This window comes from Oncorhynchus mykiss, chromosome 20 (assembly GCF_057628025.1).
Source record: "Oncorhynchus mykiss isolate SJ-2025 chromosome 20, ASM5762802v1, whole genome shotgun sequence".
NCBI classification, from domain to species: domain Eukaryota; kingdom Metazoa; phylum Chordata; class Actinopteri; order Salmoniformes; family Salmonidae; genus Oncorhynchus; species Oncorhynchus mykiss.
In genome coordinates this window covers 3906117-3933307 of record NC_143041.1, presented here as the reverse complement: position 1 = coordinate 3933307, position 27191 = coordinate 3906117, and the positions used below count along the sequence as shown (strand labels likewise).

The window sequence follows — 27191 nt, the reverse complement described above, 5'->3', positions numbered from 1 at the left end:
AATAGCATAACGGTCCAGGCTGTGCCTGGTGAACATTTGGTCTGTTGTAGGAAGAGGAATGGAAATGTCAGGGTGAACCAAAAACCTGCCACGTATTGTTTGTTGACTCTGCCTGTCGAAGGGGGAGTTCCAGGAAGGCAATGCTACCAAATACTAATTGAGTGTATGTAAACTTCTGACCCACTGGGAATGTGATGAAAGAAATAAAAGCTGAAATAACTCTTTACTATTATTCTGACATTTCACATTATTAAAGTGAATTGGGGATCCTAACTGACCTAAAACAGGGCATTTTTGCTAGGATTAAATGTCTGGAATTGTGAAAAACTGAGTTGAAATATATTTGGCTAAGGTGGATGCAAATTTCCAACTTCAACTATATATGTGTGTGTGTGTGTATATATATAATTTCTTACCGAGCCGTGATGCCCGAAGGTTGCCTTTGCCGATCGCTCATCATCTTTATTCATCAGTGAGTCAAATCAAATGTGTTTATATAGCCCTTCGTACATCAGCTGATATCTCAAAGTGCTGTACAGAAACCCAGCCTAAAACCCCAAACAGCAAGCAATGCAGGTGTAGAAGCACGATGGCTAAGAAAAACTCCCTAGAAAGGCCAAAACCTAGAGAGGAACCAGGCTATGAGGGGTGGCCAGTCCTCTTCTGGCCGGGTGGAGATTATAACAGAACATGGCCAAGATATTCAAATGTTCATAAATGACCAGCATGGTCAAATAATAATAATCACAGTAGTTGTCAAGGGTGCAGCAAGTCAGCACCTCAGGAGTAAATGTCAGTTGTCTTTTCATAGCCGATCATTAAGAGTATCTCTACCACTCCTGCTGTCTCTAGAGAGCTGAAAACAGCAGGTCTGGGACAGGTATTACGTCCGGTGAACAGGTCAGGATTCCATAGCCGCAGGCAGAACATTTGAAACTGGAGCAGCAGCACGGCCAGGTGGACTGGGGACTGCAAGGAGTCATCATTCCAGGTAGTCCTGAGGCATGGTCCTAGGGCTCAGGTCCTCCGAGAGAAAGAGAGAATTAGAGAGCGCATACTTAAATTCACACAGGACACCGGATAAGACAGGAGAAGTACTCCAGGTATAACAAACTGACCCTAGCCCCCCGACACAAACTACTGCAGCATAAATACTGGAGGCTGAGACAGGAGGGGTCAGGAGGCACTGTGGCCCCATCTGATGATACCCCCAGACAGGGCCAAACAGGCAGGATATAACCCCACTCACTTTGTCAAAGCTCAGCCCCCACACCGCTAGAGGGATATCTTCAACCACCAACTTACCCTCCTGAGACAAGGCCGAGTATAGCCCACAAAGATCTCCGCCACGGCACAACCCAAGGGGGGGGGGGGGGGCGCCAACCTAGACAGGAAGATCACATCGGTGACTCAACCCACTCAAGTGACGCACCCCTCCTAGGGACGGCATGAAAGAGCACCAGTAAGCCAGTGACTCAGCCCCTGTAATAGGGTTCGAGGCAGAGAATCCCAGTGGAAAGGGGAACCGGCCAGGCAGAGACGGCAAGGGCGGTTCGTTGCTCCAGAGCCTTTCCGTTCACCTTCACACTCCTGGGCCAGACTACACTCAATCATATGACCCACATATGACCCACTGAAGACTTGAGTCTTCAGTAAAGATTTAAAGGTTGAGACCAAGTTTGCGTCTCTCACAGAGTTGTTGTTGATTCTTCACAAAAAATACAGTTTTATATCTTTGTTTGAAGTCTGAAATGTGGCAAAAGGTTGCAAAGTTCAAGGGGGCCGAATACTTTCGCAAGGCACTGTATATGGCCCAGGAGGCCTGTAAACAGTAGCTATAAAAGGTGATTGAGTAGGCTGCATAGATTTCATGACAAGAAGCTCAAAAGACGAAAACTAATTTTTTTGTAAATTGAAATTTGCTATCGTAAATGTTAGCAACACCTCCGCCTTTGTGGGAGTCAATGGATCCAATGGATTATTATGGATTATTATGGATCCCTATTAGCTACTCTTCCTGGAGTCCAGCAAAATTAACTTCTTGAATCTACTTGAGACGCACATGTCCCAAGTAGGCACCTGGAAATGCAAATGCGCTACGCTAAATGCTAAATGTACTCGTTAAAACTCAAACCTTGATCAAAATTCACAAGCAGGGTATTAAATTAAAGCTACACTCGTTGTGAACCTAGCCAGCAAGTCAGATTTTTAAAATGCTTTTCGGCGAAAGCATCAGAAGCTATTATCTGATAGCATGCACCCCCCAAAATGCCAGCTCGACACGTAAACAACAGATTTTGCGATAGACGGCGCTACCCAAAACGCAGAAATAAAATATAAAACATTCATTACCTTAGACGAGCTTCTTTCTTGGCACTCCTATATGCCCCATAAACATCACTATTGGGTCTTTTTTTCGTTTAAATCGGTCCATATATACCCAAAATAGCTTTGTATTGAAGTAGTGTCATTCAGAAAAATTCATCGTTTTTAAACGCTGCGTAATTTTTTAAAATTAAAAAAGTCGACGATAAACTTTCACAAAACACTTCGAAATCCTTTTGTAATCCAACTTTAGGTATTAGTAAACGTTTATAATCTATCAAAACGATTACAGGGCGATGTCTCTTCAATAGGTCCTCACTTCAAAAACAATGCAATCTGATCTCTCCTTGAACTGCATCCGGGTGAAGACTGGAAAACTTGGGGTCAGACAGATGGATTTTCCAACAATTAATTCGATTGAAAATTAGTACAATGGCGCCATCGTGCGGAATTTGTATGAAGTGCAGGCAAATTTCCATTAAATTCTGTTCTCCTTTAACAACTGGTGGAAGTGACTTATGGAAATTATTTTTTGCTTTCAGAGAGCAGTTTTTCTTGCGTTTTTCAATGAAACACACGCTCTGTTATAGTCACAGCCGTGATTTAACCAGTTTTATAAACTTCAGAGTGTTTTCTATCCACACATACTAATCATATGCATATACTATATTCCTGGCATGAGTAGCAGGACGCTGAAAAGTTGCGCGATTTTTAACAGAATTTTCAAAAAAGGTGGGGGTAGATTTAACAGGTTTAAGGCAGTTGATACAATTTTAAAACATTACATTACATTCACAGATTTCACAACACTGTGTGCCCTCAGGCCCCTACTCCACCACTACCACATATCTACATGATGAAATCCATGTGTGTGTGCCAATGTTTGTGTTGCAGTCCCCGCTGTTCCGTAAGGTATTTTTTAATCTATTTTTAAATATAATTTTACAGCTTGTGTTAGTTACTTGATGTGGAATAGAGTTCCATGTAGTCATGGCTCTATGTAGTACCGTGTGTCCCCCATACTCTGTTCTGGACTTGAGGACTGTGAAGAAACCTCTTGTGGGGTATGCATGGGTGTCCGAGCTGTGTGCCAGTAGTTTACACAGACAGCTCGGCGAATTCATCATGTCAAAACCTCTCATAAAAAAAAAGTAGTGATGAAGTCAATCTCTCCTCCCACTTTCAGCCAGGAGAGATTGTCATGCATTTGATTAATATTATCGCTCTGTATACATCCAAGGGCCATCTGTGCTGCCCTGTTCTGAGCCAATTGCAATTTTCTTAAGTCCTTTTTTTTGTGGCACCTGACCACACAACTGAACAGTAGTCAAGGTGCGACAAAACTTGGGCCTGTAGGACCTGCCTTGTTGATGGTGTTAAGAAGGCAGAGCATCGCTTTTTTTTAATAGACGGACTTCTCCCCAGCTTAGCTACTACTGCATTGATATGTTTTGACCATGACAGTTTACAATCTAGTGTTACTCCAAGCAGTTTAGTCATCTCAACTTGCTCAATTTCCACATTACTTATTACAAGATTTAGTTTAGGTTTAGGGTTTAGTGAGTGTTTTGTTTCAAATACAATTCTTTTAGGTTTAGAAATATTGAGGGCTAACTTATTCCTTGCCACCCACTCTGAAACTAACTGCAGCTCTTTGTTGAGTGTTGACATGTATAGAGTCATCCGCATACATAGAAACTCTAGCTTTACTCAAAGTCAGTGGCATGTCGTTAGTTAAAATTGAAAGAAGCAAGGGGCCTCGACAGCTACCCTGGGGAGTTCCTGATTCTGACTGGATTATATTTGAGAGGCTTCCATTAAAGAACACCCTCTGTGTTCTGTTAGACAAGTAACTCTATCCACATTATAGCATGGGGTGTAAAGGGATAACACATACATTTTTTCCATCAGCAGACTATGATCCATAATGTCATCAGCTACACTGAAATCTAACAAGACAGCGCCTACAATAATTTTATCATCAATTTCTCTCAGCCAATCATGTAATTTGTGTAAGTGCTGTGCTTGTTGAGTGTCCTTCCCTATAAGCATGCTGAAATTCTGTTGTCAATTTGTTTACTGTGAAATAGCATTGTATCTGGTCAAACACCATTAGAAGTTTAGAAGTTTCAGAAGTTTACTAAGGGTTGGTAACAGGCTGATTGGTCGGCTATTTGAGCCTGTGAAGGGGGCTTTACTATTCTTGGGTTGCGGAATGACTTTAGCTTCCCTCCAGGCCTGAGGGCACACACTTTCTAGTAGGCTTATGGCAAATAGGAGTGGCAATATTGTCTGCTATTATCCTCAGTAATATTCCATCTAAGTTGTCAGACCCCGGTGGCTTGTCATTGTTGATAGACAACCATCATTTGTTCACCTCTTTTCACACTAACTTTACGGAATTCAAAAGTACAATTCTTGTCTTTCATAATTTGGTCTGATATACTTGAATGTGTAGTGTAAGCGTTTGTTGCTGGCATGTCATCCCTAAGTTTGTTTATCTTGCGAAGGAAAAAGTCATTAAAGTAGTTAGCAGTATCAGTGGGCTTTGTGATGATTGAGCCATCTGATTCAATAAATGAAGGCGCAGAGTTGGCTTTTTCCCCCAAAATTTCATTTAAGGTGCCCCAAAGCTTTTTACTATCATTCTTTATATAATTTATCTTTGTTTCACAGTGTAGTTTCTTTTTCATTTTATTTAGTTTAGTCACATGACTTCTTAATTTGCAGTACATTTGCCAGACTTAATTGCCATACCTTTTGCCTCATCCCTCTCAACCATACAGTTTTTCAATTCCTCATTAATCCAAGGGGATATAACAGTTTTTACAGTCCTTTTCTTAATGGGTGCATGCTTATTAGTAACTGGAATAAGTAGTTTCATACATGAGTCAAGTGCAGCGTCTGGTTGCTCCTCATTACCCACCACAGACCAGCAAATATTCTTTACATCATTAACATATGAATCACTACAAAACTTACTGTATGACCTCTTATACACTATATTAGGCCCATGCCGTCATTGAAAATAAGAATGTGTTCTTAACTGACTTGCCTAGTTAAATAAAGATTAAATAAAGGTGTAGGAAAAAATAAATACAATTTGGACACAATTCCTATAATAACTACAACCTAAAACCTCTTACCTTGGAATATTGAAGTCTCATGTTAAAAGGAACCACCAGCTTTCGTATGTCCTCATGTTCTGAGCAAGGAACTTAAACGTTAGCTTTTTTACATGGCACATATTACACTTTTACTTTCTTCTCCAACACTTTGTTTTTGCATTATTTAAACCAAATTGAACATGTTTCATTATTTATTTGAGGCTAAATTGATTTTGATATATTATATTAAGTTAAAATAAGTGTTCATTCAGTATTGTTGTAATTGTCAATGTTTTAATTTTAAAATTTCAACAACAACAAAAATCGGTATTGGCCTTTTTTCCACCATAATTTGCAAATAAATTCATAAAAAATCCTACAATGTGATTTTCTGGATTTTTTTTCTCATTTTGTCTGTCATAGTTGAAGTGTACCTATGATGAAAATTACAGGCCTCATCTTTTTAAGTGGGAGAACTTGCACAATTGGTGGCTGACTAAATACTTTTTTCCCCCACTGTATACATACATACACGTGTGTGTGTGTGTGTGTGTGTGTGTGTGCGTGCGTGCACGGACCACTTTCATATTGAACGAAGATAGAATTATGGTCAGATATGCCAAATAGAGGGTGAGCGAGAGCTTTGTCTGTGTGGAGTACATTTTCTCTCTTTTTTTTCTTTTCTGGTTGCACGTGATATTGTGGTAGATAAACGGATGTAAGTCCCCAGCCTCTAGGAGCGCTGCTTCTGGATGAGCATCTTCCTGTTTGCCTGAGTGCCGTCTTAGTGCCAGCATCTGTTTGTGGTGGTATATAGACGGCTACGAATAATAGAGATAGTGTGGTGTTCAGCTTATCATGAGGTATTCTACCTCAGGCGAGCAATACCTCGAGACTTCTTTAACATTTAGTCATTGCGCACCAGCAGTTATTGACAAATGTATCTTACCAGACGTAGCTACTCTGTCCTGGCGATACACAGAAAAAACAGCCATCTATCCGTGTCGTTGTTCTGCAACGACTCTGTGAAGCATAAAATATGACAGTTTTTAATGTCCCGTTGGAAGGATAGTCTCGACTGTAGATCAGCGAGTTTGTTTTCCAGTGATTGCACGTTGGCCAATAGAACGTCTTCCATTTAAGAACGATGGAGGCCACTGTGTTCTTGGGGACCTTCAATGCTGCAGACATTTTATTTGTACCCTTCCCCAGATCTGTGCCTCGACACAATCCTGTCCCGGAGCTCTACGGACAATTCCTTCAACCTCATGCCTTGGTTTTTGCTCTGACATGCACTGTCAACTTTGGGACCTTTTTATATAGAAAGGTGTTTGCCTTTCCAAATCATGTCCAATCAATTGAATTTACCACAGGTGGAATCTAAGGTAGCCTAGTGGTTGGAGCATTGGACCAGAAACCAAAAGGTTGCTGGATTGAATCCCCGAGCTGACAAAGTAAAAATATGTTGTTCTGCCCCTGAAGGCATTTAACCCACAGTTCCACGGTAGGTCGTCATTGTAAATAAGAATTTGATCTTAACTTACTGGCCTAGTTAAATGAAGGTGAAATAGTTTATTTTTAGCAAGTTGTAGAAACATTAAGGATGATCCATGGAAACAGGATGTACCTGAGCTCAATTTCGAGTCTCATAGCAAAGGGTCTGAATACTTATGGATTGTATTTCTGCCTACATTTCTAAACCTGTTTTTTTTTCTTTGTCATGAAGGCGTATTGTGTGAAGATTGATGAGGAAAAATCGTATGTAATTATTTTTTAGAATAAGTCTGTAACGGAACAACGTGGAAAAGGGGAAGTGGTCTGAATACTTTCTGAATGCACTGTAGACCTATACGATGCAACCCTGCATAAAGCAAGCTCTGTCAGCTTGTGTTTGATTGCTGTGCTGATCTCTGCAATGTGGATAGTTGGAATACACCTCACAATGCTACTAATGAAGAAACATATCCTGTATGTAGGCCTATGATTTACCTCAAAATTGACATGGTATAACATTTTTGAGATGGTATTAAGTCATTTTTTGTGGGGTGTTAATGGGCTTCCATATTGTAGGTCCATGCATGAAGTCATGTGTTGGTAAAATATAATGGACAGGAATTGTAAAGTAAGTCTACAACAGGCATTAAGATGGCAATCATATTTTAGTATTCATTCGGAGTTGATTTTGAGTAATCATAGTCTACTATTCTAAATTCTTACAATTTGAAGAATGATGAGCTACAGTAATCATTTTATTAGGATGGAAGTTGACTGATGCATCTGAATAACTTTAAGATCTTAGTTTTCTGAAGAGTGTGCTGTAGTTAGTCATGACCTTCAAGCTAAACGGTGTTCTCAGTGTATTTACATTGTAGGCCTATTTACATAGGGTTTGCATCTGTTTAAATTTACTGGGGTCTCCCAGAGGTCACCTTTTGAACAAAGGTTTAGGAAAATGAAGGCAATTGGACTTCAACAGTTGAATAAATGACCTCTTCTCCTCCCTAGTCTCGTCTATGGAAGTTCCAGATCATCACACCCCGAGTCGGAACTTCTCCATCGACAAACCTACGGCACTCCCCATCCTCTGCAGGGCTATTCGACCAATCACCACCCAGGCAGCTCTGGCCAAGGCGGGGCTTGGGGAGCAGGACGGAGTTTGGGTGAGGGATATGTCACACACCTTTAATTGTGTCGCCACAGTACTGGCCATGCTGCTGGCACTAAGGTTGCAGCCACTGAAAAATTCAGTTTCTATGGAAACCCCTTTTGTGTGTGTGCAGGAAAAACCTGTATTTTACCTGGTAACTTGTCAGATTTATAACATCTGTTTGGACTTGTATTATGTTGTAATGGACACTTCTTGACCTATTCATCCCAGTTATGCCATTTAATCACGTAGATATAGCAATCTCCCTAAATGCCCTGTTGAGTTTGCATAATCTGTGAAAAGGGAAATGGTGGTCACGGTTTACTCATGGTTGTATTTGTTGTCCCATCAGGTCTCTCTGGACTGTTTGAAACAGGCCTGCACCATTCCAGCCCCTCTGGTCCAGATGCTTCGGTCATGAACCTGATCTCCGCTCTGGAGTCCCAGCGAGGTCCCCAGGCTCCTCCCTCCGCCTCCTCCCTCCTCTCCCAGTTCCGCACGCCGTCCTGGCAGACGGGTGAGCATGTGACCAGCCCTGTGTTGACATTCAAAACGGGGTGGCAAAAGTCTTTCACATTTCCAACGCCTCACAGGTTCTATAAAATTGTCATTCCTCTTTCAATGTCGGCATTATTGGTGAGATTATGTTGGTTTCATTTGCATATTGGATTATTTTTGCTTTTTACTTGTTAATGGTTGGGGGTACAATTATTTAGTCATGCTTGTCAGTTTTTTTCTGTTGATGGGCTTTGAATAATAGTCGTCTTGTCTCTGTCTGGCCCTGACAGCGATACACACCCCTGCCCCTGCTGAGCTCTTCATCTCCGGGCCCCTCCCCGGCTCGGGCTCCTTCACCTCTTCCTCGGCCCTGTCCGCCTATCAGCACCCGGCCTCCTTCTCCAGCCGCTCCTTCCCCACCCTCCAGGACACGCCCACGTTCAACTCCACCTCCAACGGACTCCTCTCCCCCCACGACCCTCTGTTGCATATCAAGGGTCCCTCTCAGTCCAGCCTGGGCTTTGACCGCCTCCTGCCCTCCCAGGGCGCCGCCACAGCCTACCGGGGCGGCCAGGACCCCACAGGCGCCTCGTCGGTCCAGGCCTCATCAGCGCGGCACCTACAGTCCCACCAGTTCAACCTGCTGTCCTCTCAGCTGCAGGACCAGTCCTCCCAGTTGTACAACGCCTCAGTGTTCTCCTCAGCCCAGGCTCAGGCCCAGTCTAACTCGATCCAGGAGAGGGCTGTGCCCCGGCAGGACAGCGTGATCAAGCACTACCAGCGGCCCACGCCGTCCCAGTCCCAGCTCTCCTCCTCAGCGGCCCACTCCCTGCAGCACTACCTCAGCTGCGGCGGGGCTGGGTACCAGCAGATCGCCCACCACAGGCAGGCCGGACTCTCTTGCAGCCCCCTGGGCGACCAGAGCCCCTCGGACCACAAGGCCTCTTCCCGGACGGAACAGGTGTACCGGCCCATCATCCAACCCCCCTACTCGATCTCCACCTCATCTTCAGCAGCGGGAAAGGGCGCCAAGAGCAACTCCAGCAACGGCTACTCCTCGACCAGCTCGGCGTCCTCCTCCCGTACCCCACACACGCCCCCTTCTGCGTCCTCCAGCTCTTCGACGACCTCCTCTTCCTCCTCTGCCTCGGGAGCCCACCCCTCCAACTCACTCCCCCCCTCCAGCTCCAGCTCGGCCCCGTCTAGACAGCAGCCTCCCCTTCAGAGTGCTCCAGCTCCCCAGCAGCAACCCCCTCCTACCTCTTCCACATCTGTTCAGCAGCCCTTACCCAAACACAGCCTCTCAGGCTACGGCTCCCCCGTGCCCCCAGTGAAACCCCCCGCCACCGCTCTCACAGGCCAAACCCCGCCACAACAGCAGAACCAGTCATACTCTCCCAGCCAGCCCCCTCCCTCCCACCTACCCCAGTCCTATGGCGGTTTCAGCTCCCCTCAGGCCCAGGACCTGAGCTCAGCCGGAGGAAGAAAAGGCTACGGAAGCCTGGGAGGGCGAAGCCAGTCGTACTCGGCTGATGTGGTCTACGGGGCTGACTCTGCCTATGGGTCCGTCCCCTCCTCTCTGGGTGGAGCGGGATGTCCATCGCTGGGTTACGGCCCAGGCCACTCCCCTGCTCTTTTACAGTCGAGCGGGTCGTCGGTGGGCGGAACCTCAGGAGGCGGTGGTAGCAGCACCGCAGGAAGCGGGAACTCCGGTTCTGGAGGAGCTGGGAGCAGTATGGCCAATGAGAGAGGAGGTGGCGCCAGAGTAGGGCCTTACCATATCCCTGAGTCTATCCCCTCTCCGTCGGCTAACTCTGGGATCATCCGTCCAGGGTTGCACTCCCCCACCCCTGCCTGCCCCACCCAGTCCCCGGGAGGAACAGCCTCCAACAAATACATCTCCTCTGTCCTCTCTCCCACCTTCATCTCCTCCCCTCAGGGCTACCCCGACACCAGAGGTCCCCAGTCCCAGTCCTACCACCCCACCGCCAACAAGACCAAGTCCGACTCCAGCCGCATGCTAGGTGTGGGCTCCCAGAGGTCTCAAGAGGATGTGGACGATGATGACTTTTTGATCCAGCACCTTCTCCAAGCCCAGGCCAGTCCCACACCCCAGGCGTCCCATCACCACTCCCAGCAGCAACAACCTCAACAGGCGGCCCAACAACAGGCACCTCTGCAGCCTGTCCCCTCTACCACGGACGGCGGCAAGGGGCTGTCGTCCTACGAGCTCGGCAAGGGCTCTGAGGAGAGGTACCACCTCCAGAGCGTCATCCGCACCCACAGCGCCACCTCCAGTGCCGGTGCCGGATCTGGGGGCGCGGTCACGGGCCTAGACAGCCAGCTGGAGATGTCTCTCAAGAAACATCAACAACAACAGAGGAATGACAGTGAAGGCGGTGGCAGGAGTGGCGGAAGAGGAGGTGCCGAGCAAAGCCACCCCCATCTACACCACCACGACTCCCTGGGGTCGGTGGTGCACTACGGCCGGAGTGACCAGTACTCCCAGCACTCCCTGGGCCCCCAACACTCCTCCCACACGCAGCAGCAACACGCCAACTCCCACACCCACCTACAGTCCCACGCTCACATGGAGCTGCAGAAGAATCCACAAGAGCGATCCGAGCTGGTGTACCCTCGCAAGAACCCCGAGGTGCAACAGCACTCTCAATCCTCGGCCTCCCTCATGGATTCCCCCACGGACCAGTCCCACCAGCCGCCCCACCTGCTCCAGTCTGTGCTATCCCACACCACTCGCAACAAGATGGAGCCCCATCAGCAGCAGCATTCAGTGAGCCAGCAACAAGCTATGATGGATGGAGCCGGAGGGAGAATGGGCGCGGGCAAACACCAGTCCCAGACCCAGCAGGCCTCCCAGCTTCAGCTACAACTCCAGTCCCAGGCTTTGGAGGTCGCAGCGGCAGCGGCTCACTACAACCACGGACCTCCTCGGCAAGACCAGAGCCAGTCCAAGCAGCGACAGCAGAGCTCGGTGGTGTCCTCCCTGGACATGCTTGACCGCTCGCTCTCCCAGACCTCCAGTGTGGACGGAGGGGGAGTGGAGGAGAGGAGAGGAGGAGGAGGTGGTGGTGGTGCAGGAGGAAGAGGTGGAGGGAGCGGAGAGCGCCACAGGCAGCAGCAGCAAGAGCAGCAGAGGCTCTCGTCCCATCACCCTCAACACTCCGCCTCGGAGCTCCACTCGTTCCTCTCTGAGCCCGACATGGGCTTATCAGCCCCCTTGCACGTGCACCACCTCCCCCAACACCATCAACACCCCAACTCCCACCACCAGCAAAGCCACTCGGGGCACCACCCCCACTCCCATGGCCACGCTCACCCCCAGGCTCATACTCACCCCCAGCCCCTTCCCTCCACCCACTCCCAGCAACAGGAGTCCCAGTCCCACCCGTCCCAGCTCACCCCAGGCCAGCAGGTCCAAATAGACCAGCATCAGCGCACCGAGCAGCACCCATTCGACACGGTCAGCCCTGTGGAGAAAAGCTGTGGCCAGAGCCAGAACCGCTTTGTCACACTCACCTCTATCTGCTTCCCGGACTCGCTCCTGCAGGACGAGGACCGCTCCTTCTTCCCCGGCATGGAGGACATGTTCTGCTCAGACGACTTCTCCAAGTCGAGCTGTGCCGGAGGCGCTGGCCCAGTGCAGGAGGAGATGAACCAGGAGGGACCAGGAGGCGGCCATGAGGAGCCCATGAAGGATAATTCAGGAGGGGGAAGCGGAGGAGCCGGGTATGAAATGCTGGGCGACCAGGGCTATGGGCAGTACTGCCACAGGCTTCCCGAGTCCGGCAACCGCACCCTGGACCTGGATGAGCTGCCGTCCACTGTTAACACGGCGCAGCTGGGCCTGATCCAGTCCTCTAGTCCAGGCGGGTGCAGCGGTGGAACTGGCACCGGGCCTGGAGGCCTCACCTCGCCCATCTTCTGCTCGTCGCGCCCCAAGAAGCTCCTCAAGTCCAGCTCGTTCCACCTGCTCAAGGAGCGCCGAGACCCCAACACACTGCCCAAAAAGAGCTACGCGCAGGAGTACGAGTTTGAGGATGATGAGGACAAGGACAACCAGCCAGCGGACATCCGTCTGAACAGCCGCCGGCTCCCTGACCACCTCCCCGACCTGGTCTCCAGCTGCCGTAAGACAGGAGGGGGGGCTGGAGGAGGAGGCACGCTCAGCCCCCTCATGGGCGACCTCGACTTCTACCACTCCCTCTGCCCCCCTCCCCAGCTCCTGCCGCAGGACGGGCCCAAGAAGAGGGGCCGTAAGCCCACCAGGCCAAAGAGAGCAGGGCCTCCAAGGCCCAGGGGTAGGCCTCGCATTCGCCCGCAGCCCGAGCAGCACGCCCCCCGTGGAATGATGGGAGGTGAGATGGGAGGAGGAACCGAAGCAGGAAGTGGGTATGGAGGAGGAATTGAGGTTAAACGGAGCAGGGGCCGTGGTGGTGGCGGAGGCCGAGGGAGAGGGAGGAGGGACGACATGTTTATGGAGATAACTGAGAAGGAGCAGATGCAGCAACACCAGCTTAATCGGCAACAGCATCAACTTCACCACCAGGCTCCACCCCCACAGCATCAGGAGCCCATACCGCATCTCAAGGTGAGCGTGGATAATGGAACTGAACTTTGTTAATTCCTTAGGAGGAAATGTAGATGTCATTTTTTTTTTATTTTACCTTTATTTAACTAGGCAAGTCAGTTAAAAACAAATTCTTATTTTCAATGACGGCCTAGGAACAGTGGGTTAACTGCCCTGTTCAGGAGCAGAACGACAGATTTTTACCTTGTCAGCCTGGGGATTCAATCTTGCAACCTTTCGGTTACTAGTCCAACGCTCTAACCGCTAGGCTACCTTCTGTCCCATGTCATTGCAGGCTTATACTTAAAGGGACATTACACTTTTAAATCAAAGTTTGTCACATGGTTTCAGATCTTTAAAGTAGTCTGTCAAGATTAAACCACATCTTGTAAATATGGATCAACATAACCGATGACATGGGATGCGATTGCATCAGGACATCAGACTCCTTTTGAGTTCCAAATACATCTGACAACTTTTGAGTGTAATGTTCCTTTAGGTGGTGGGAATAGCCACGTTTTCTGTATTGTACTTTACTCTATTGGCATTTTAATCAAACATTTCCGCCGTTTTTCCTGTCTTAGATCAAACTGCCCATTGGCTCCATGTCCTCTTCCGAAGCCCTGCTGAGGACCGACTCTCTGTCCGGCACGGACCCCGCCCTATCAGACGGCTCAGTGGGCTCTGCTCCCTCCCTTGGCCTAAGTCCTGGACCCCTGTGCGAAGGGGTAGACTCCAACAGGACCCAGGACAAGAGCAAGCAGAAGAGCCAGATACAGAGTGACGGAGTGGATGGCGAGGGGATGGATGGAAGGGTAAGGGACGATTACTCTGTTTGGCCACTCAATCAGTCGGCAATTATGGTTAATCCTGCATGTTGTATGTGACAAAATGTTAGCCGTAGCTCGTCAAATGAAGAGGGAAACCAGTATTTCCCTCTCTCATGAACTGTCTATTTTCTCTCACTCTCTATTCCCCCCGTAACCTTTCCCTCTCTGTCTCTCTCAGGGGAATGAGAAATCAGGCTGCATGGCCTCCTTCATGGACTTCCTCAAGTCGGGAAAGAGACCTCCGGGCTTGGATATGCAATCAGGAAACAGTGACGTCTCCCCTCTCAAATCTGACGGGCTCTGTCCCCTGTCCCCGGCACCCCCTCCAACACTGCCTCAGTTCGGTGAGGGCAAGAGCAACAGCCCCAGTCCCTGCAAGCGCACCCTGGACGATGAGCTGAAGAGGAACTTGGAGACGCTGCCCTCGTTCTCCTCAGATGAGGAGGATTCGGTGGGCAAGAATCAGGACCTGCAGAAAAGCATCTCCTCGGCCATCTCGGCTCTCTACGACACGCCGCAGCTGGCCTCGCTTCAGCAGCCCCCACCTTCTCCCCCACCCCAGTCCCAAGACCAACCCAGCCAGGCCCCGCTCACACCGACCACCCTGCAGCCCCCAGCCCTTAGCCCCCAGCCTCCCTCACTCAACCCTCACTCCCAGCCCCAGGCGGCCGAGCCGGCAGTACTACAGCGAGAGGACCAGGAGATGGAGGAGAATGAGGAAGAGAGGAAGGTCCATGGAGGGGGTGATAAGGAGAGTGAAGTGAATGATATGGAAGAGGAGGAGCCAGAGTTGGAGATACTTGGTGCGCCCAGATTGGAAGGTAAGGGAAATACCGGGTCGATACAGATCATATGATCTTGTTGTCTATGATTGCCATTACAGGTATTAGAAAAGGGGAATAAACTTTTCAATGAAAGTTATTGCAGCAGAAAATACATTATTATACAGTGCATTTGGAAAATATTCAGACCCCTTGATTTTTCCACATTTTGTTATTTTATTCTAAAATGGATTAAATTGTTTTTTTCATCATCAATCTACACACAACCCCATAATGAAAAACGAAAAACCTGTTTTTAGAAAATTGGTCAAAGTTATGAAAAATAAACTGAAATATCATATTTACATAATTGTTCGGACTAGTGATGCACTGATCTGACATTTTTGGCCGATAGCCAATATTTTCCTTGCCTAAAAAAACGATAGACATTTACAAATTTAGCGGCCTTTTAACCATTCTAGTACAGTTAAATAGTTAACACCTACACATGGACTCAGCGTTCTAAGGCCCTGCTTCTCAGTGCAAGAGACTGACCAAAAAGTTATTTTGTTGGCATTTACGTATGTCCCCATTACCAGTAAAACATCATCAAAACCTTTTTTCTTTCACTTACCTGCTGTGCTGTTTCGTTGTTCGTTTGTTCAGTCGTTTCATTCTCAACCAGAATTGTTTTGGAACGCCTTTTGGGTCTTCGCGTGTCAAAAAAGCTACACGTCAAATTACACTATTTGACGTGCCAAATAAGCTTGTTGACCAATCACGGCCTGACTATGACTGCACGTCACACAATAATTTAAAGCGGTAATAATTTTTTACGTAGTTATTACACATTGATTACAGTTTCACTCGTATTTAATTTGTCACAATGATACCTATGATGCTGATCTCACGCACCTACAGTGCTGGTCATTAAAAAAAAGCCAGCTAGCTCATGGATGCAAACAATGTTCTTCCCCAAAAACATAGCAAAACGACATCTGTTTCAGTAGCTATAGTTAGCTAGGTGTCATCTACAATAACCCTAATTTATAAGACAGTTCTAATTTGATTATTGGTGGTCTGACCCAGGCTATGTGAAGTTGGCCACAATAAGGATTAGTCACAATAATGGACTTTGCGGTTAGCCTTCAAAATAAAAGCATGACATAATTCTACAATTTGTGTTCATTTGCATCACTGTCAATGATGTACTTTTATTTTCACAGCAAAACCGCAAATTCCACTATTGTGCCTTATTGTGGCTAGCTTCACAACCCGGTCTGGTCGAGCCTCACTAGCCAGATGAAGCTAACTGGCTGCAGTTTCTACTGGTCATTGTTTTCAGGCTGGTTGTATTGGTGCTAGCTAGGTACCAAGCTAAAGCTAGCTACCCTAGAAGTTGCAGTCAAACAAATTATGCTTTATTACCAACGTGGTATTGTAAACACATCGTTCGTGGCCGGTGTTCGCTTGTTTGCAGTCGTTTTTGTACAGCTTTGACAGTGCTACTGTATCTTTTTTGACACACAAAGAAATGGGATTCCATTGTATGTATGTTGTGAAGCTAATTGCAGTGACGTTTAATTGCAGTGACGCTTACTAATTGCAGTGACGCATTCCACAGTATGTATGTTGTGAAGCTAATTCCAGTGACGCTTACTGATTACTGTGTAACTCCGGTAGGGCAACATCTGAAAAATGGCGTGCTTGGTACTGTGTACAGGTGCTCGACCAGTCGGCGAAAGTCAACATCACCCACGACAGAGAACTGAATTCCATTATCTTGGCTTAATTGGATTTCGCCTTTGAGTTGCCTCGCCGAAATGTTCTTACTCTTTCAAATGACTGCTTGACTTGCTGACTGCTCGATCCACACAGCAGATCTTGTGGGCTAGGTTAGGAATGCTGTGTTGCACGTGAAGCGCAACATTTTATGTGGCGTTATTACGTTATATAGGTATGCATGGTACCTTTGACATCGGTTTTTAACATCGGCGTTAAACTAGACATTGGGCCGATACTGATGTTGCCATTTTTAGCTAATATTGGCCAATTTCTGGTATGTTCACCAGTATATCGTGCATCCCTAATTCAAACCCTTTACTCAGTACTTTGTTGAAGCACCTTTGGCACTGATTACATTCTTGAGTCTTCTTGGGTATGACGCTACAGCTTGTCACACCTGTATTTGGACAGTTACGCCCATTCTTCTCTGCAGATCCCCTCAAGCTCTGTCAGGTTGGATGGGGAGCGTTGCTGCACAGCTATTTTCTGGTCTCTCCAGGGATGTTCGATTCGGTTCAAGTCAGGGCTCTGGCTGGACCACTCAAGGACATTCAGTGACTTGTCCTGAAGCCACTCCTGTGTTGTCTTGGCCGTGTGTTTAGGGTCATTGTCCTGTTGGTAGGTGAACCTTCGGCCCAGTCTGCGGTCCTGAGTACTCTGGAGCAGGTTTTCATCAAGAAAATCTCTGTGCTCTAGTCATCTTAGCCATGATCCTGACTGGTCTCCCAGGTACTTGCCGCTGAAAAACATCCCCACAGCATGATGCTGCCACCACAATGCTTCACCGTAGGAATTGTGCCAGGTTTCCTTCAGCTTGGCATTCAGGGCAAGGAGTTCAATATTGGTTTCATCAGACCAGAGTCTCTTGTTCCTGAGAGTCTTTAGGTGCCTTTTGGCAAATGCCAAGCAGGCTGTCATGTGCCTTTTACTGAGGAGTGGCTTCCGTCTGGCCACTCTACCATAAAGGCCTAATTTGGTGCATCAGAGATGGGAAAACCTTCCAGAAGGAAAACCATCTCCACAGAGAAACTATAGAACTCTCTGTGACCATCGGGTTCTTGGTCACCTCCCTGACCAAGGCCCTTTTCCCCTGATTGTTCAGTTTGGCTGGGCGGCCAGCTCTAGGAAGAGTCTTGGTGGTTCCAAACTTCTTCCGTTTAAGATTGATGGAGGCCACTGTGCTCTTGGGGACCTTCAATGATGCAGAAATGTTTTGGTACCCTTCCCCAGATCTGTGCCGAGCTCGACACAATCCTGTCTCTGAGCTCTACGGACAATTCCTTCGAACTCATGGCTTGGTTTTTGCTCTGAAATACGCTGTCAACTGTGGCACCTTTTTATATGGACAGGTGTGTGCCTTTCCAGATCATGTCCAATCAATTGAATTTACCACAGGTGGACTCCAATCAAGTTGTAGAAACAAACAAGGATGATCAATGGAAACAGCATGCGCCTGAGCTCAATTTCGAGTCTAGTAAAGGGTCTGAATTCTTATGTAAATAAGGTATTTCTGTTTTTTTTTTTATGATAAATTAGTCAAAAATTAAAACCTGCTTTTGCTTTGTCATGATGGGGTATTGTGGGTAGATTGTATTTAAAAAAATATATATTTTAGAATTGGACTGTAATGTAACAAAATGTGGAACAAGTCAAGGTGTCTAAATACTTTCCGAAGGCACTGTATATACAAAAATATGTGGACACCCCTTCAAATTTGTGGATTCGCCTATTTCAGCCACACCTATTGCTGACAGGTGTATAAAATTGGGCACACAGCCACGCAATCTCCATCGAAAAACATTGGCAGTAGAATGGCCTTACTGAATAGCTCAGTGACTTTCAACGTGGCACCGTCATAGGATGCCACCTTCCCAACAATTCAGTTAGTGAAATTTCTACCCTGCTAGAGCTGCCCCGGTCAGCTGTAAGTGCTGTTATTGTGAAGTCGTAGGCCACAGACGCTTACAGAACGGGACCGCAGAGTGCTGAAGCCCATAGAGTGTAAAAATCGTATTTTCGTTTGCAACACTCACTACCGATTTCCAAGTTGCCTCTGAAAGCAGTGTCAGCTCAATAACTTTTTGTCTGTAGCTTCCTGAAATGGGTTTCCATGGCTGAGCAGCTGCACACAAGCCTAAGGTCACCCTGCGCAGTGCCAAGCGTCAGCTGGAGTGGTATAAAGCTTGGACTGGAGCAGTGGAAATACTTTCTTTGTGAATCACACTTCATCTGGCAGTCCTATGGACAAAGCTAGGTTAGGCAGATGCCAGGAGAACGATACCTGTCCCTCTGCATAATGCCAAATGTAAAGTTTGGTGGAGGAGGAATAATGGTTTGGTGCTGTTTCATGGTTCGGGCTAGGTCCCTTAGTTGTAGTGAAAGGACATCTTAATGCTACAGCATACATTCTGTTCTTCCAACTTTGTGGCAACAGGTTGTGGAATGCCCTTTCCTCTTTGAGCATGACAATGCCCCTGTGCACAAAGCGAGGTCCATACAGAAATGGTTTGTCAAGATCAGTGTGGAAGAACTTGATTGGCCTGCACAGAGGCCTGACCACGACCCCATCGAACACCTTTGGGATGAATTTCAGCGCCGACTGCGAGCCAGGCTTAATTACCCAACATCAGTGCCCGAACTCACTAATGCTCTTGTGGCTGAATGGAAGAAAGTCCCCACAGCAATGTCCCAACATCTAGTGAAAAGTCATCCCAGAAGAGTGGAGGCTGTTAGAGTAGCAAAGAGGCGACCGGCGACATAGTAATGCCCATGATTTTGGAATCAGATGTTCGAGATGTACTTTTCTTTACTTTTGTTCAGGTAGTGGATGTTGCAAAAGATCACTTGGTAGTCATTTTTGGGACATTCCCCACATTCACTATTTTGTCTGAGATGTAATAGTATACATGACTGTCGTCTGGTACTGATAGCCTATATGTTTTATTGGCAGAGAATGTATGTAGGCTGTTACTTTGTGGTTCCACAAAGAGATGCACAATATATTTCTTATTTATTACAATACTTTTCTTCATAGTCTTGTTGTTTCAGCTCATGCCCCAATTTTCTTAGAATTAATTTCACGGCACAGCTCATGAAAAATAATTATTTTAGCCTCTGGCTTAGCAGTTGCTGTAGAATTCAGTCATTGATTCCATTTCCTGTGCACACATAGTAAAGAACTGATTAAAAGAAACGATAGCCCAATTGTTATATTTCTGATCGCTTGAACTAAATCAGACCCACTGATGTTTACGGCTGTTTTTGGTTATTAAAAGGAACGATAGATACCCACTGAGCTATTCCACACCAAGACAGACCAAAAATAGGTTTTGTGTCTCAGATTGTTCTGGAAATTGTCACATAGAAGCTTCATCAGGAGGAAGGATCTTTGACATGTTTTTTTTTTACATTTGTGTCACAAACATGTTTTATTTTAGGCCCATTTTAGACCTATACGTGCCTTCTGTAAGACCCTATGATCTGTGAACCGAACCATACACCATACAGACATCTTTGCAGGAACATGATTACCAATCATTTAAGAGTGTTGGACAAGTAATCAAAAGGTTGCTGGCCCTAATCCCTGAGCTGACTCAGTCTGTTAAGCAAGGCACTTAACCCTAATAGCTCATGTAAGTCGCTCTGGATAAGAGTGTCTGTTAAATGTAAATGTATTTGTAGACCGCAAATTGACTGCAAGATTATATTTGACTAAAACGTAATACTTTGGAGCATATTTCCAAAATGTTAATCACTTGGAGCTGATTTGCTGTTGTTTTTACTGTCCAACTTTTTTTTTTTTTTTTAAAACAACTAATTAATACTTTTTTACTAAACTTGCGGGGACCAAATAAAATCCCCAGTGGGCCAAGTTCAGGCTGCAATTTGAGGAATCCTGCCTTTCAAATGGAGTATGTCTTAATTATGAAATACAATTTTCCACAAATTTTCTTCAACATATTTAATATCTCAGACTTACTGTTTTTAAACCATTGTTTGGAACAATATTTCTAAAGTGGGCTTTGGTACTTATGACCCATTTCATACATGGAAATTGACATTTATAGGTCATTAACCAGTCACAGCCCTTAGGATTGCACATTCGGCAAATCGCCAACAGAAGATGTTTTCTTTTAATCAATTTTCCCATTCACATACCATTTATCATAACTTCAAAATTAGAGCCCATTCTGGAAATGATGTACCCGTAAAGTTTATTGTTCCATAAAATGAACAGAATCAAATCGGGTACTTTTGAGATATTAATATTTTTAATGTTGAATAAATGAACGTGATAAATTATATTTCCGAATCTAGATGTACTCCATATGTTAGAAAACACTATAACGACACAAAGATGTTGTCTGTATCATGTACGGTCACGGTTCATAGTGTCTTACAGGAAGCATGTAATGTGTCTTCGGAAAGTATTCAGACCCCTTGACTTTTTCCACATTTTGTTATGGTACATCCTTATTCTAAAATGGATTAAATAAAACACATTTGTTGTCAATCTACACACAATAATCCATAATGACAAAATTAAAACGGTTAATATTTTTTTGCATATGGTCAGATGAAACCAAAATATAACTTTTTGGTTAAAACTCAACTCATCGTGTTTGGAGGACAAAGAATGCTGAGTTGCATCCAAAGAACACCATACCTACTGTGAAGCATACCTACTGTGAAGCATGGGGGTGGAAACATCATGGTTTGGGGCTGTTTTTCTGCAAAGGGACCTCCTTCCATCAGCAAGGGCATTGAAGATGAAACGTGGCTGGGTCTTTCAGCATGACAATGATCCCAAACACACTGCCCGGGCAATGAAGGAGTGGCTTCGTAAGAAGCATTTCAAGGTCCTGGAGTGGCCTAGCCAGTCTCCAGATCTCAACCCCATAGAAAATCTTTGGAGGGAGTTGAAAGTCCGTGTTGCCCAGCAACAGCCCCAAAACATCACTGCTCTAGAGGAGATCTGCATGGAGGAATGTGCCAAAATACCAGCAACAGTGTGTGAAAACCTTGTGAAGACTTACAGAAAACGTTTGACCTCTGTCATTGCCAACAAAGGGTATATAACAAAGTATTGAGAAACTTTTGTTATTGACCAAATACTTAGTTTCCACCATAATTTGCAAATAAATTCTTAAAAAATCCTACAATGCGATTTTCTGGATTGTTTTTCTAATTTTGTCTGTCATAGTTGAAGTGTGCCTATGATGACAATTACAGGACTCATCTTTTTAAGTGGGAGAACTTGCACAATTGGTGGCTGACTAAATACTTTTTTGCCCCACTGCATGAATTAAAAAAAATACCTAATTTCCATAAGTTCTCAGACCATTCGCTATGAGAATCAAAATTGAGCTCCGGTGCATCTTGTTTCCATTGTTCATCCTTCAGATGATTTGGAAAGAGGCAGACCTGTGTTTAGGTCCCACAGTTGACAGTACATGTCAGAGCAAAAACCAAGCCCTGAGGTCGATGGAATTGTTTGTAGAGCTCCGAGACAGGATTGTGCCGAGGCACAGATCTGGGGATGGTACCAAAATATTTCTGCAGCATTGAAGGTCCCGAAGAACACAGAGCTGGTGGTCCCAAAGAAGGGCCTTGGTCAGGGAGTTGACCAAGAACCTATGGTCACTCTGGCAGTGTTCCTCTGTGGAGATGGTTGTCCTTCTGGAAGGTTCTCCCATCTCTGCAGCACTCCACCAATCAGGCCATTATGGTAGAGTGGCCAGACGTAAGCCACTCCTCAGTAAAAAGCACATGACAGCTCACTTGGAGTCTTCCAAATGGTACCTAAAGACTCTCAGACTATGAGAAACAAGATTCTCTGGTCTGATGAAACCAAGATTGACGTCTTTGGCCTGAATGCTAAGTGTCATGTCTGGAGGAAACATGGCACCATTCCTTTGGTGAAGCATTGTGGTGGCAGCATCATGCTGTGGAGATGTTTTTCAGTGGCAGGGATTGGGAGAATAGGCAGGATCATGGCTAAGATGTCTAGAGCAAAGTACAGAGATCCTTGATGAAAAGCTGCTCCAGAGTACTCGGGACCGCAGACTGGTCCGAAGGTTCACCTTCCAACAGGACAATGACCCTAAACACACGGCCAAGACAACACAGGAGTGGCTTCAGGACAAGTCACTGAATGTCCTTGAGTGGCCCAGCCTGAGCCTGGACTTGAACCGAATCGAACATCCCTGGAGAGACCAGAAAATAGCTGTGCAGCAACGCTCCTTATCCAATCTGACAGAGCTTGCGAGGATCTGCAGAGAAGGATGGGAGAAACTCCCCAAATACAGGTGCGCCAAGCGTGTAGTGTTTTCGCTTTGTCATTATGAGGTATTGTAGGCCGTCATTGTAAATAAGAATTTGCACTTAACTGACTTGTCTAGTTAAATAAAGGTTAAATAAATGTAAAAACTAACTGTCCAAAAACATGTGTGCCAAGGTTGTAGCGTCATACCCCAGAAGACTCGAGGCTGTAATCACTTCCAAAGATGCTTCAACAAAGTACTGAGTAAATGGCCTGAATGCTCATGCAAATGTTATTTCAGATTTTTTTTTAAATATACATTTGCAAAACTTTATAGAAAATGTTTTTTACTTTGTCATTGTGGGGTGTTGTGTGTAGTTTGTTGAGGGGGGGGGGGATCCATTTTTGAATAAGGCTGTAAAATATCAAAATGTGGAAAAAATCAAGGGATCTGAACTTTCCGACTGCACTGTAGAGGTCTAAAAAGGGCCTAAAATGGCCACTTTCATCATGATTTTCTTAGTTGTTTTTGTGTGTTTGTTACAAATTTGAAAAGCATGTTTAACATCCCCCCTCATATTCTATGATCTGAAAAATATTTTGTGGAATATGGTGTGGAATCGCATTTTGATTCTTGAAGAAAAATCACCACTTATCTCCTTTTATTCCAGCCTCAGCACCAGTGGCACCAGTCGGTCCCTCACCTCTCTCCGCCTCCCCCGCTCAGTCCTTCTCTCCCTCTCCCCCACCTTCCCCCTTACTTCTCCTCTCTCTCCCTTCATCACCCCTGCCCCCACAGGAGGCGGCACAACAGAAGCAGTCCCAACCTCCGAGCCCCCTCCCTCCTTCCATTCCTTCTCTTCCTCCTGCTCCTGCCACCCTCCCTCCCTCCTCCCAGACTCCCCCGGCCTCGGATTCCCCCGAGCCAGCACTGGAGCCCCCCGCGTCCCCGGAAGACGCCCCCGCCCCTCAGGTCACCTCGCTGCACGTGGCCCAGAAGCAGGAGGACGCCGCCATTGCTGGAGAGAGCGAGGATGACAAGAGCGAGAGTGGAGGGGAAGGCATTTTCCGGGAGAGGGACGAGTTTGTGGTGCGCGTAGAAGACATCGGAACTATGAAGGTATTTGTGTGTGTTGCGTTTTTGTGTAACATAATAAAGGCATCACTAACCACCAGATCAACAGTTAGATTGTTTCTCAATGTAGTCCATCTGTTCCATAAGTTGATTGTGTGTGTTCAGTATGCATTAAATCCCTCACCCCTCTTTCCCCAGCTGGCCCTGAAGACCGGTCGAGAACCTCCCCCCATCTGGAGGGTGCAGAAAGCCCTGCTGCAGAAGTTCAGCCCTGAGATTAAGAACGGACAGAGGCAGTTCTGTGCCACCAGCAACGTGAGTCAGTCGGTCTGTCCACCCGGCACAGTGGTATTCATACCCCATTTTTTTCCCCTCAAAGAATTTCTTGTCGCCGGACCTCACAACCTTAATCTGTACATTTATATTTTTACATCAACATAGAACCATCGATTCATTGCATTTTCATCTCAATAAATACATTCACTCAATACGATTGTATTTTTGAAATGATCTTTCTCAGAAACTTTTGTATATTTTCCCATACAATAATCTGTACTCTTAATTTTGTGTTCCACTGACCCAACACATGAAGATCACTACTCAATGTCAACACAGAATGCATGTTTCTGTCTTATCAGCAGGGCGGGCACGCATCGGAAAATGTCTTAAACATTTCGTAAATGAAAATGAGCGTTGCATAGGACAAGTTTGGATAGGCACTTAATTGTGGATAAGGTACTGGGAGAGACTAAAGGTTCCACTGACGTTCCACATGAAGATCACTGCTTTGCCCGACTGTGTGATTGCTGGTTTCAGGTCTTCTTAATTGCAGTCGCTGAGCATCTTACGAGTGCTATATCATATTAACGTGATTCCTGAGATCTAAAACTGTTCCTAGATCAGCATGCTGACTATTTTTCGTTTTGGATGATAAGAAATGGACAGTGGGAACCTGGTCCTTGGTCAACATTCCTACTCTGAGACACTATGAATATAGAACCAAATAAACTGCAGCACGACTGCAGTAAAGATGACCTGGAAGAGACCCACTGATTTGTGTGGACACCAGGATGACTATCTATTAAATAAGTAGCTCTTAGGCATCCCAATAAACAAAATGGCTGCTCTTTCTTTTTCTTAGTATCTGGGCTACTTTGGTGACGCCAAGAGGCGATACCAGCGCCTGTACGTCAAGTTCCTGGAGAACATCAACAAGAAGGACTATGTGAGAGTGTGCTCTCGACGACCCTGGCACAGACCATCCGGACTGAGGTACCCATCTATACACCTATTTCCCGACTGCGTCATGAAAAGTTGCATGCGTAGGTCTTCATCAGAAACGTAGCAGTGGATACGATCACATGCAACTTCAAATGCACCTCGTGCAAGTTAACACATAATCAGATGGTTATCGTCAGAGGATTAATTACCTTAACAGTCAGTTAAGATAAAATCACAAATAGAGCTAGATAAAGCCAGAACAATAATATACAGTGCCTTGCGAAAGTATTCGGCCCCCTTGAACTTTGCGACCTTTTGCCACATTTCAGGCTTCAAACATAAAGATATAAAACTGTATTTTTTTGTGAAGAATCAACAACAAGTGGGACACAATCATGAAGTGGAACGACATTTATTGGATATTTAAAACTTTTTTAACAAATCAAAAACTGAAAAATTGGGCGTGCAAAATTATTCAGCCCCTTTACTTTCAGTGCAGCAAACTCTCTCCAGAAGTTCAGTGAGGATCTCTGAATGATCCAATGTTGACCTAAATGACTAATGATGATAAATACAATCCACCTGTGTGTAATCAAGTCTCCAGAGAGCATCATGAAGAACAAGGAACACACCAGGCAGGTCCGAGATACTGTTGTGAAGAAGTTTAAAGCCGGATTTGGATACAAAAATATTTCCCAAGCTTTAAACATCCCAAGGAGCACTGTGCAAGCGGAAATATTGAAATGGAAGGAGTATCAGACCACTGCAAATCTACCAAGACCTGGCCGTCCCTCTAAACTTTCAGCTCATACAAGGAGAAGACTGATCAGATGCAGCCAAGAGGCCCATGATCACTCTGGATGAACTGCAGAGATCTACAGCTGAGGTGGGAGACTCTGTCCATAGGACAACAATCAGTCGTATATTGCACAAATCTGGCCTTTATGGAAGAGTGGCAAGAAGAAAGCCATTTCTTAAAAATATCCATAAAAAGTGTAATTTAAAGTTTGCCAAAAGCCACCTGGGAGACACACCAAACATGTGGAAGAAGGTGCTCTGGTCAGATGAAACCAAAATTGAACTTTTTGGCAACAATGCAAAACGTTATGTTTGGCGTAAAAGCAACACAGCTGAACACACCATCCCCACTGTCAAACATGGTGGTGGCAGCATCATGGTTTGGGCCTGCTTTTCTTCAGCAGGGACAGGGAAGATAGTTAAAATTGATGGGAAGATGGATGGAGCCAAATACAGGACCATTCTGGAAGAAAATCTGATGGAGTCTGCAAAAGACCTGAGACTGGGACGGAGATTTGTCTTCCAACAAGACAATGATCCAAAACATAAAGCAAAATCTACAATGGAATGGTTCAAAAATAAACATATCCAGGTGTTAGAATGGCCAAGTCAAAGTCCAGACCTGAATCCAATCGAGAATCTGTGGAAAGAACTGAAAACTGCTGTTCACAAATGCTCTCCATCCAACCTCACTGAGCTCGAGCTGTTTTGCAAGGAGGAATGGGAAACAATTTCAGTCTCTCGATGTGCAAAACTGATAGAGACATACCCCAAGCGACTTACAGCTGTAATCGCAGCAAAAGGTGGCGCTACAAAGTATTAACTTAAGGGGGCTGAATAATTTTGCACACCCAATTTTTCAATTTTTGATTTGTTAAAAAAGTTTGAAATAGCCAATAAATGTCGTTCCACTTCATGATTGTGTCCCACTTGTTGTTGATTCTTCACAAAAAAATAGTTTTCTATCTTTGTTTGAAGCCAGAAATGTGGCAAAAGGTCGCAAAGTTCAAGGGTGCCGAATACTTTCGCAAGGCACTGTACATGCCTATAGCCGTCGGTCTTGCGTGAAAATGGCTTTATTTTAGACATGTACAGTTGAAGTTGGAGGTTAACATACACCTTAGCCAAATACATTTAAACTCAGTTTTTCACAATTCCTGACATTTAATCCTAGTAAAAATTCCCTGTCTTAGGTCAGTTAGGATCATCACTTTATTTTAAGAATGTGAAATGTCAGAATAATATTAGAGTGATTTATTTCAGCTTTTATTTCTTTCATCACATTCCCAGTGGG

At 45.7% G+C, this 27191-nt stretch overlaps 1 protein-coding gene across 2 annotated transcripts in view; it reads left to right on the top strand.

Moving 5' to 3' along the window:
• LOC110498812 (proline-rich protein 12) overlaps positions 1 to 27191 on the top strand; it is a 52642-nt gene that overhangs the window by 5196 nt on the left and 20255 nt on the right. For both annotated transcript variants that reach the window (XR_016489274.1, XM_090212022.1), the window contains exons 2-9: positions 7938 to 8092; positions 8432 to 8596; positions 8868 to 13186; positions 13750 to 13980; positions 14174 to 14816; positions 23475 to 23923; positions 24077 to 24193; positions 25020 to 25150. Coding sequence is in view for 1 of the 2 variants with exons in the window: in XM_090212022.1 (XP_090068148.1) it covers positions 7938 to 8092; positions 8432 to 8596; positions 8868 to 13186; positions 13750 to 13980; positions 14174 to 14816; positions 23475 to 23923; positions 24077 to 24193; positions 25020 to 25150 (6210 nt within the window). In the remaining variant the exon portion in view is untranslated. The remainder of the gene's footprint in view (positions 1 to 7937; positions 8093 to 8431; positions 8597 to 8867; positions 13187 to 13749; positions 13981 to 14173; positions 14817 to 23474; positions 23924 to 24076; positions 24194 to 25019; positions 25151 to 27191) is intronic.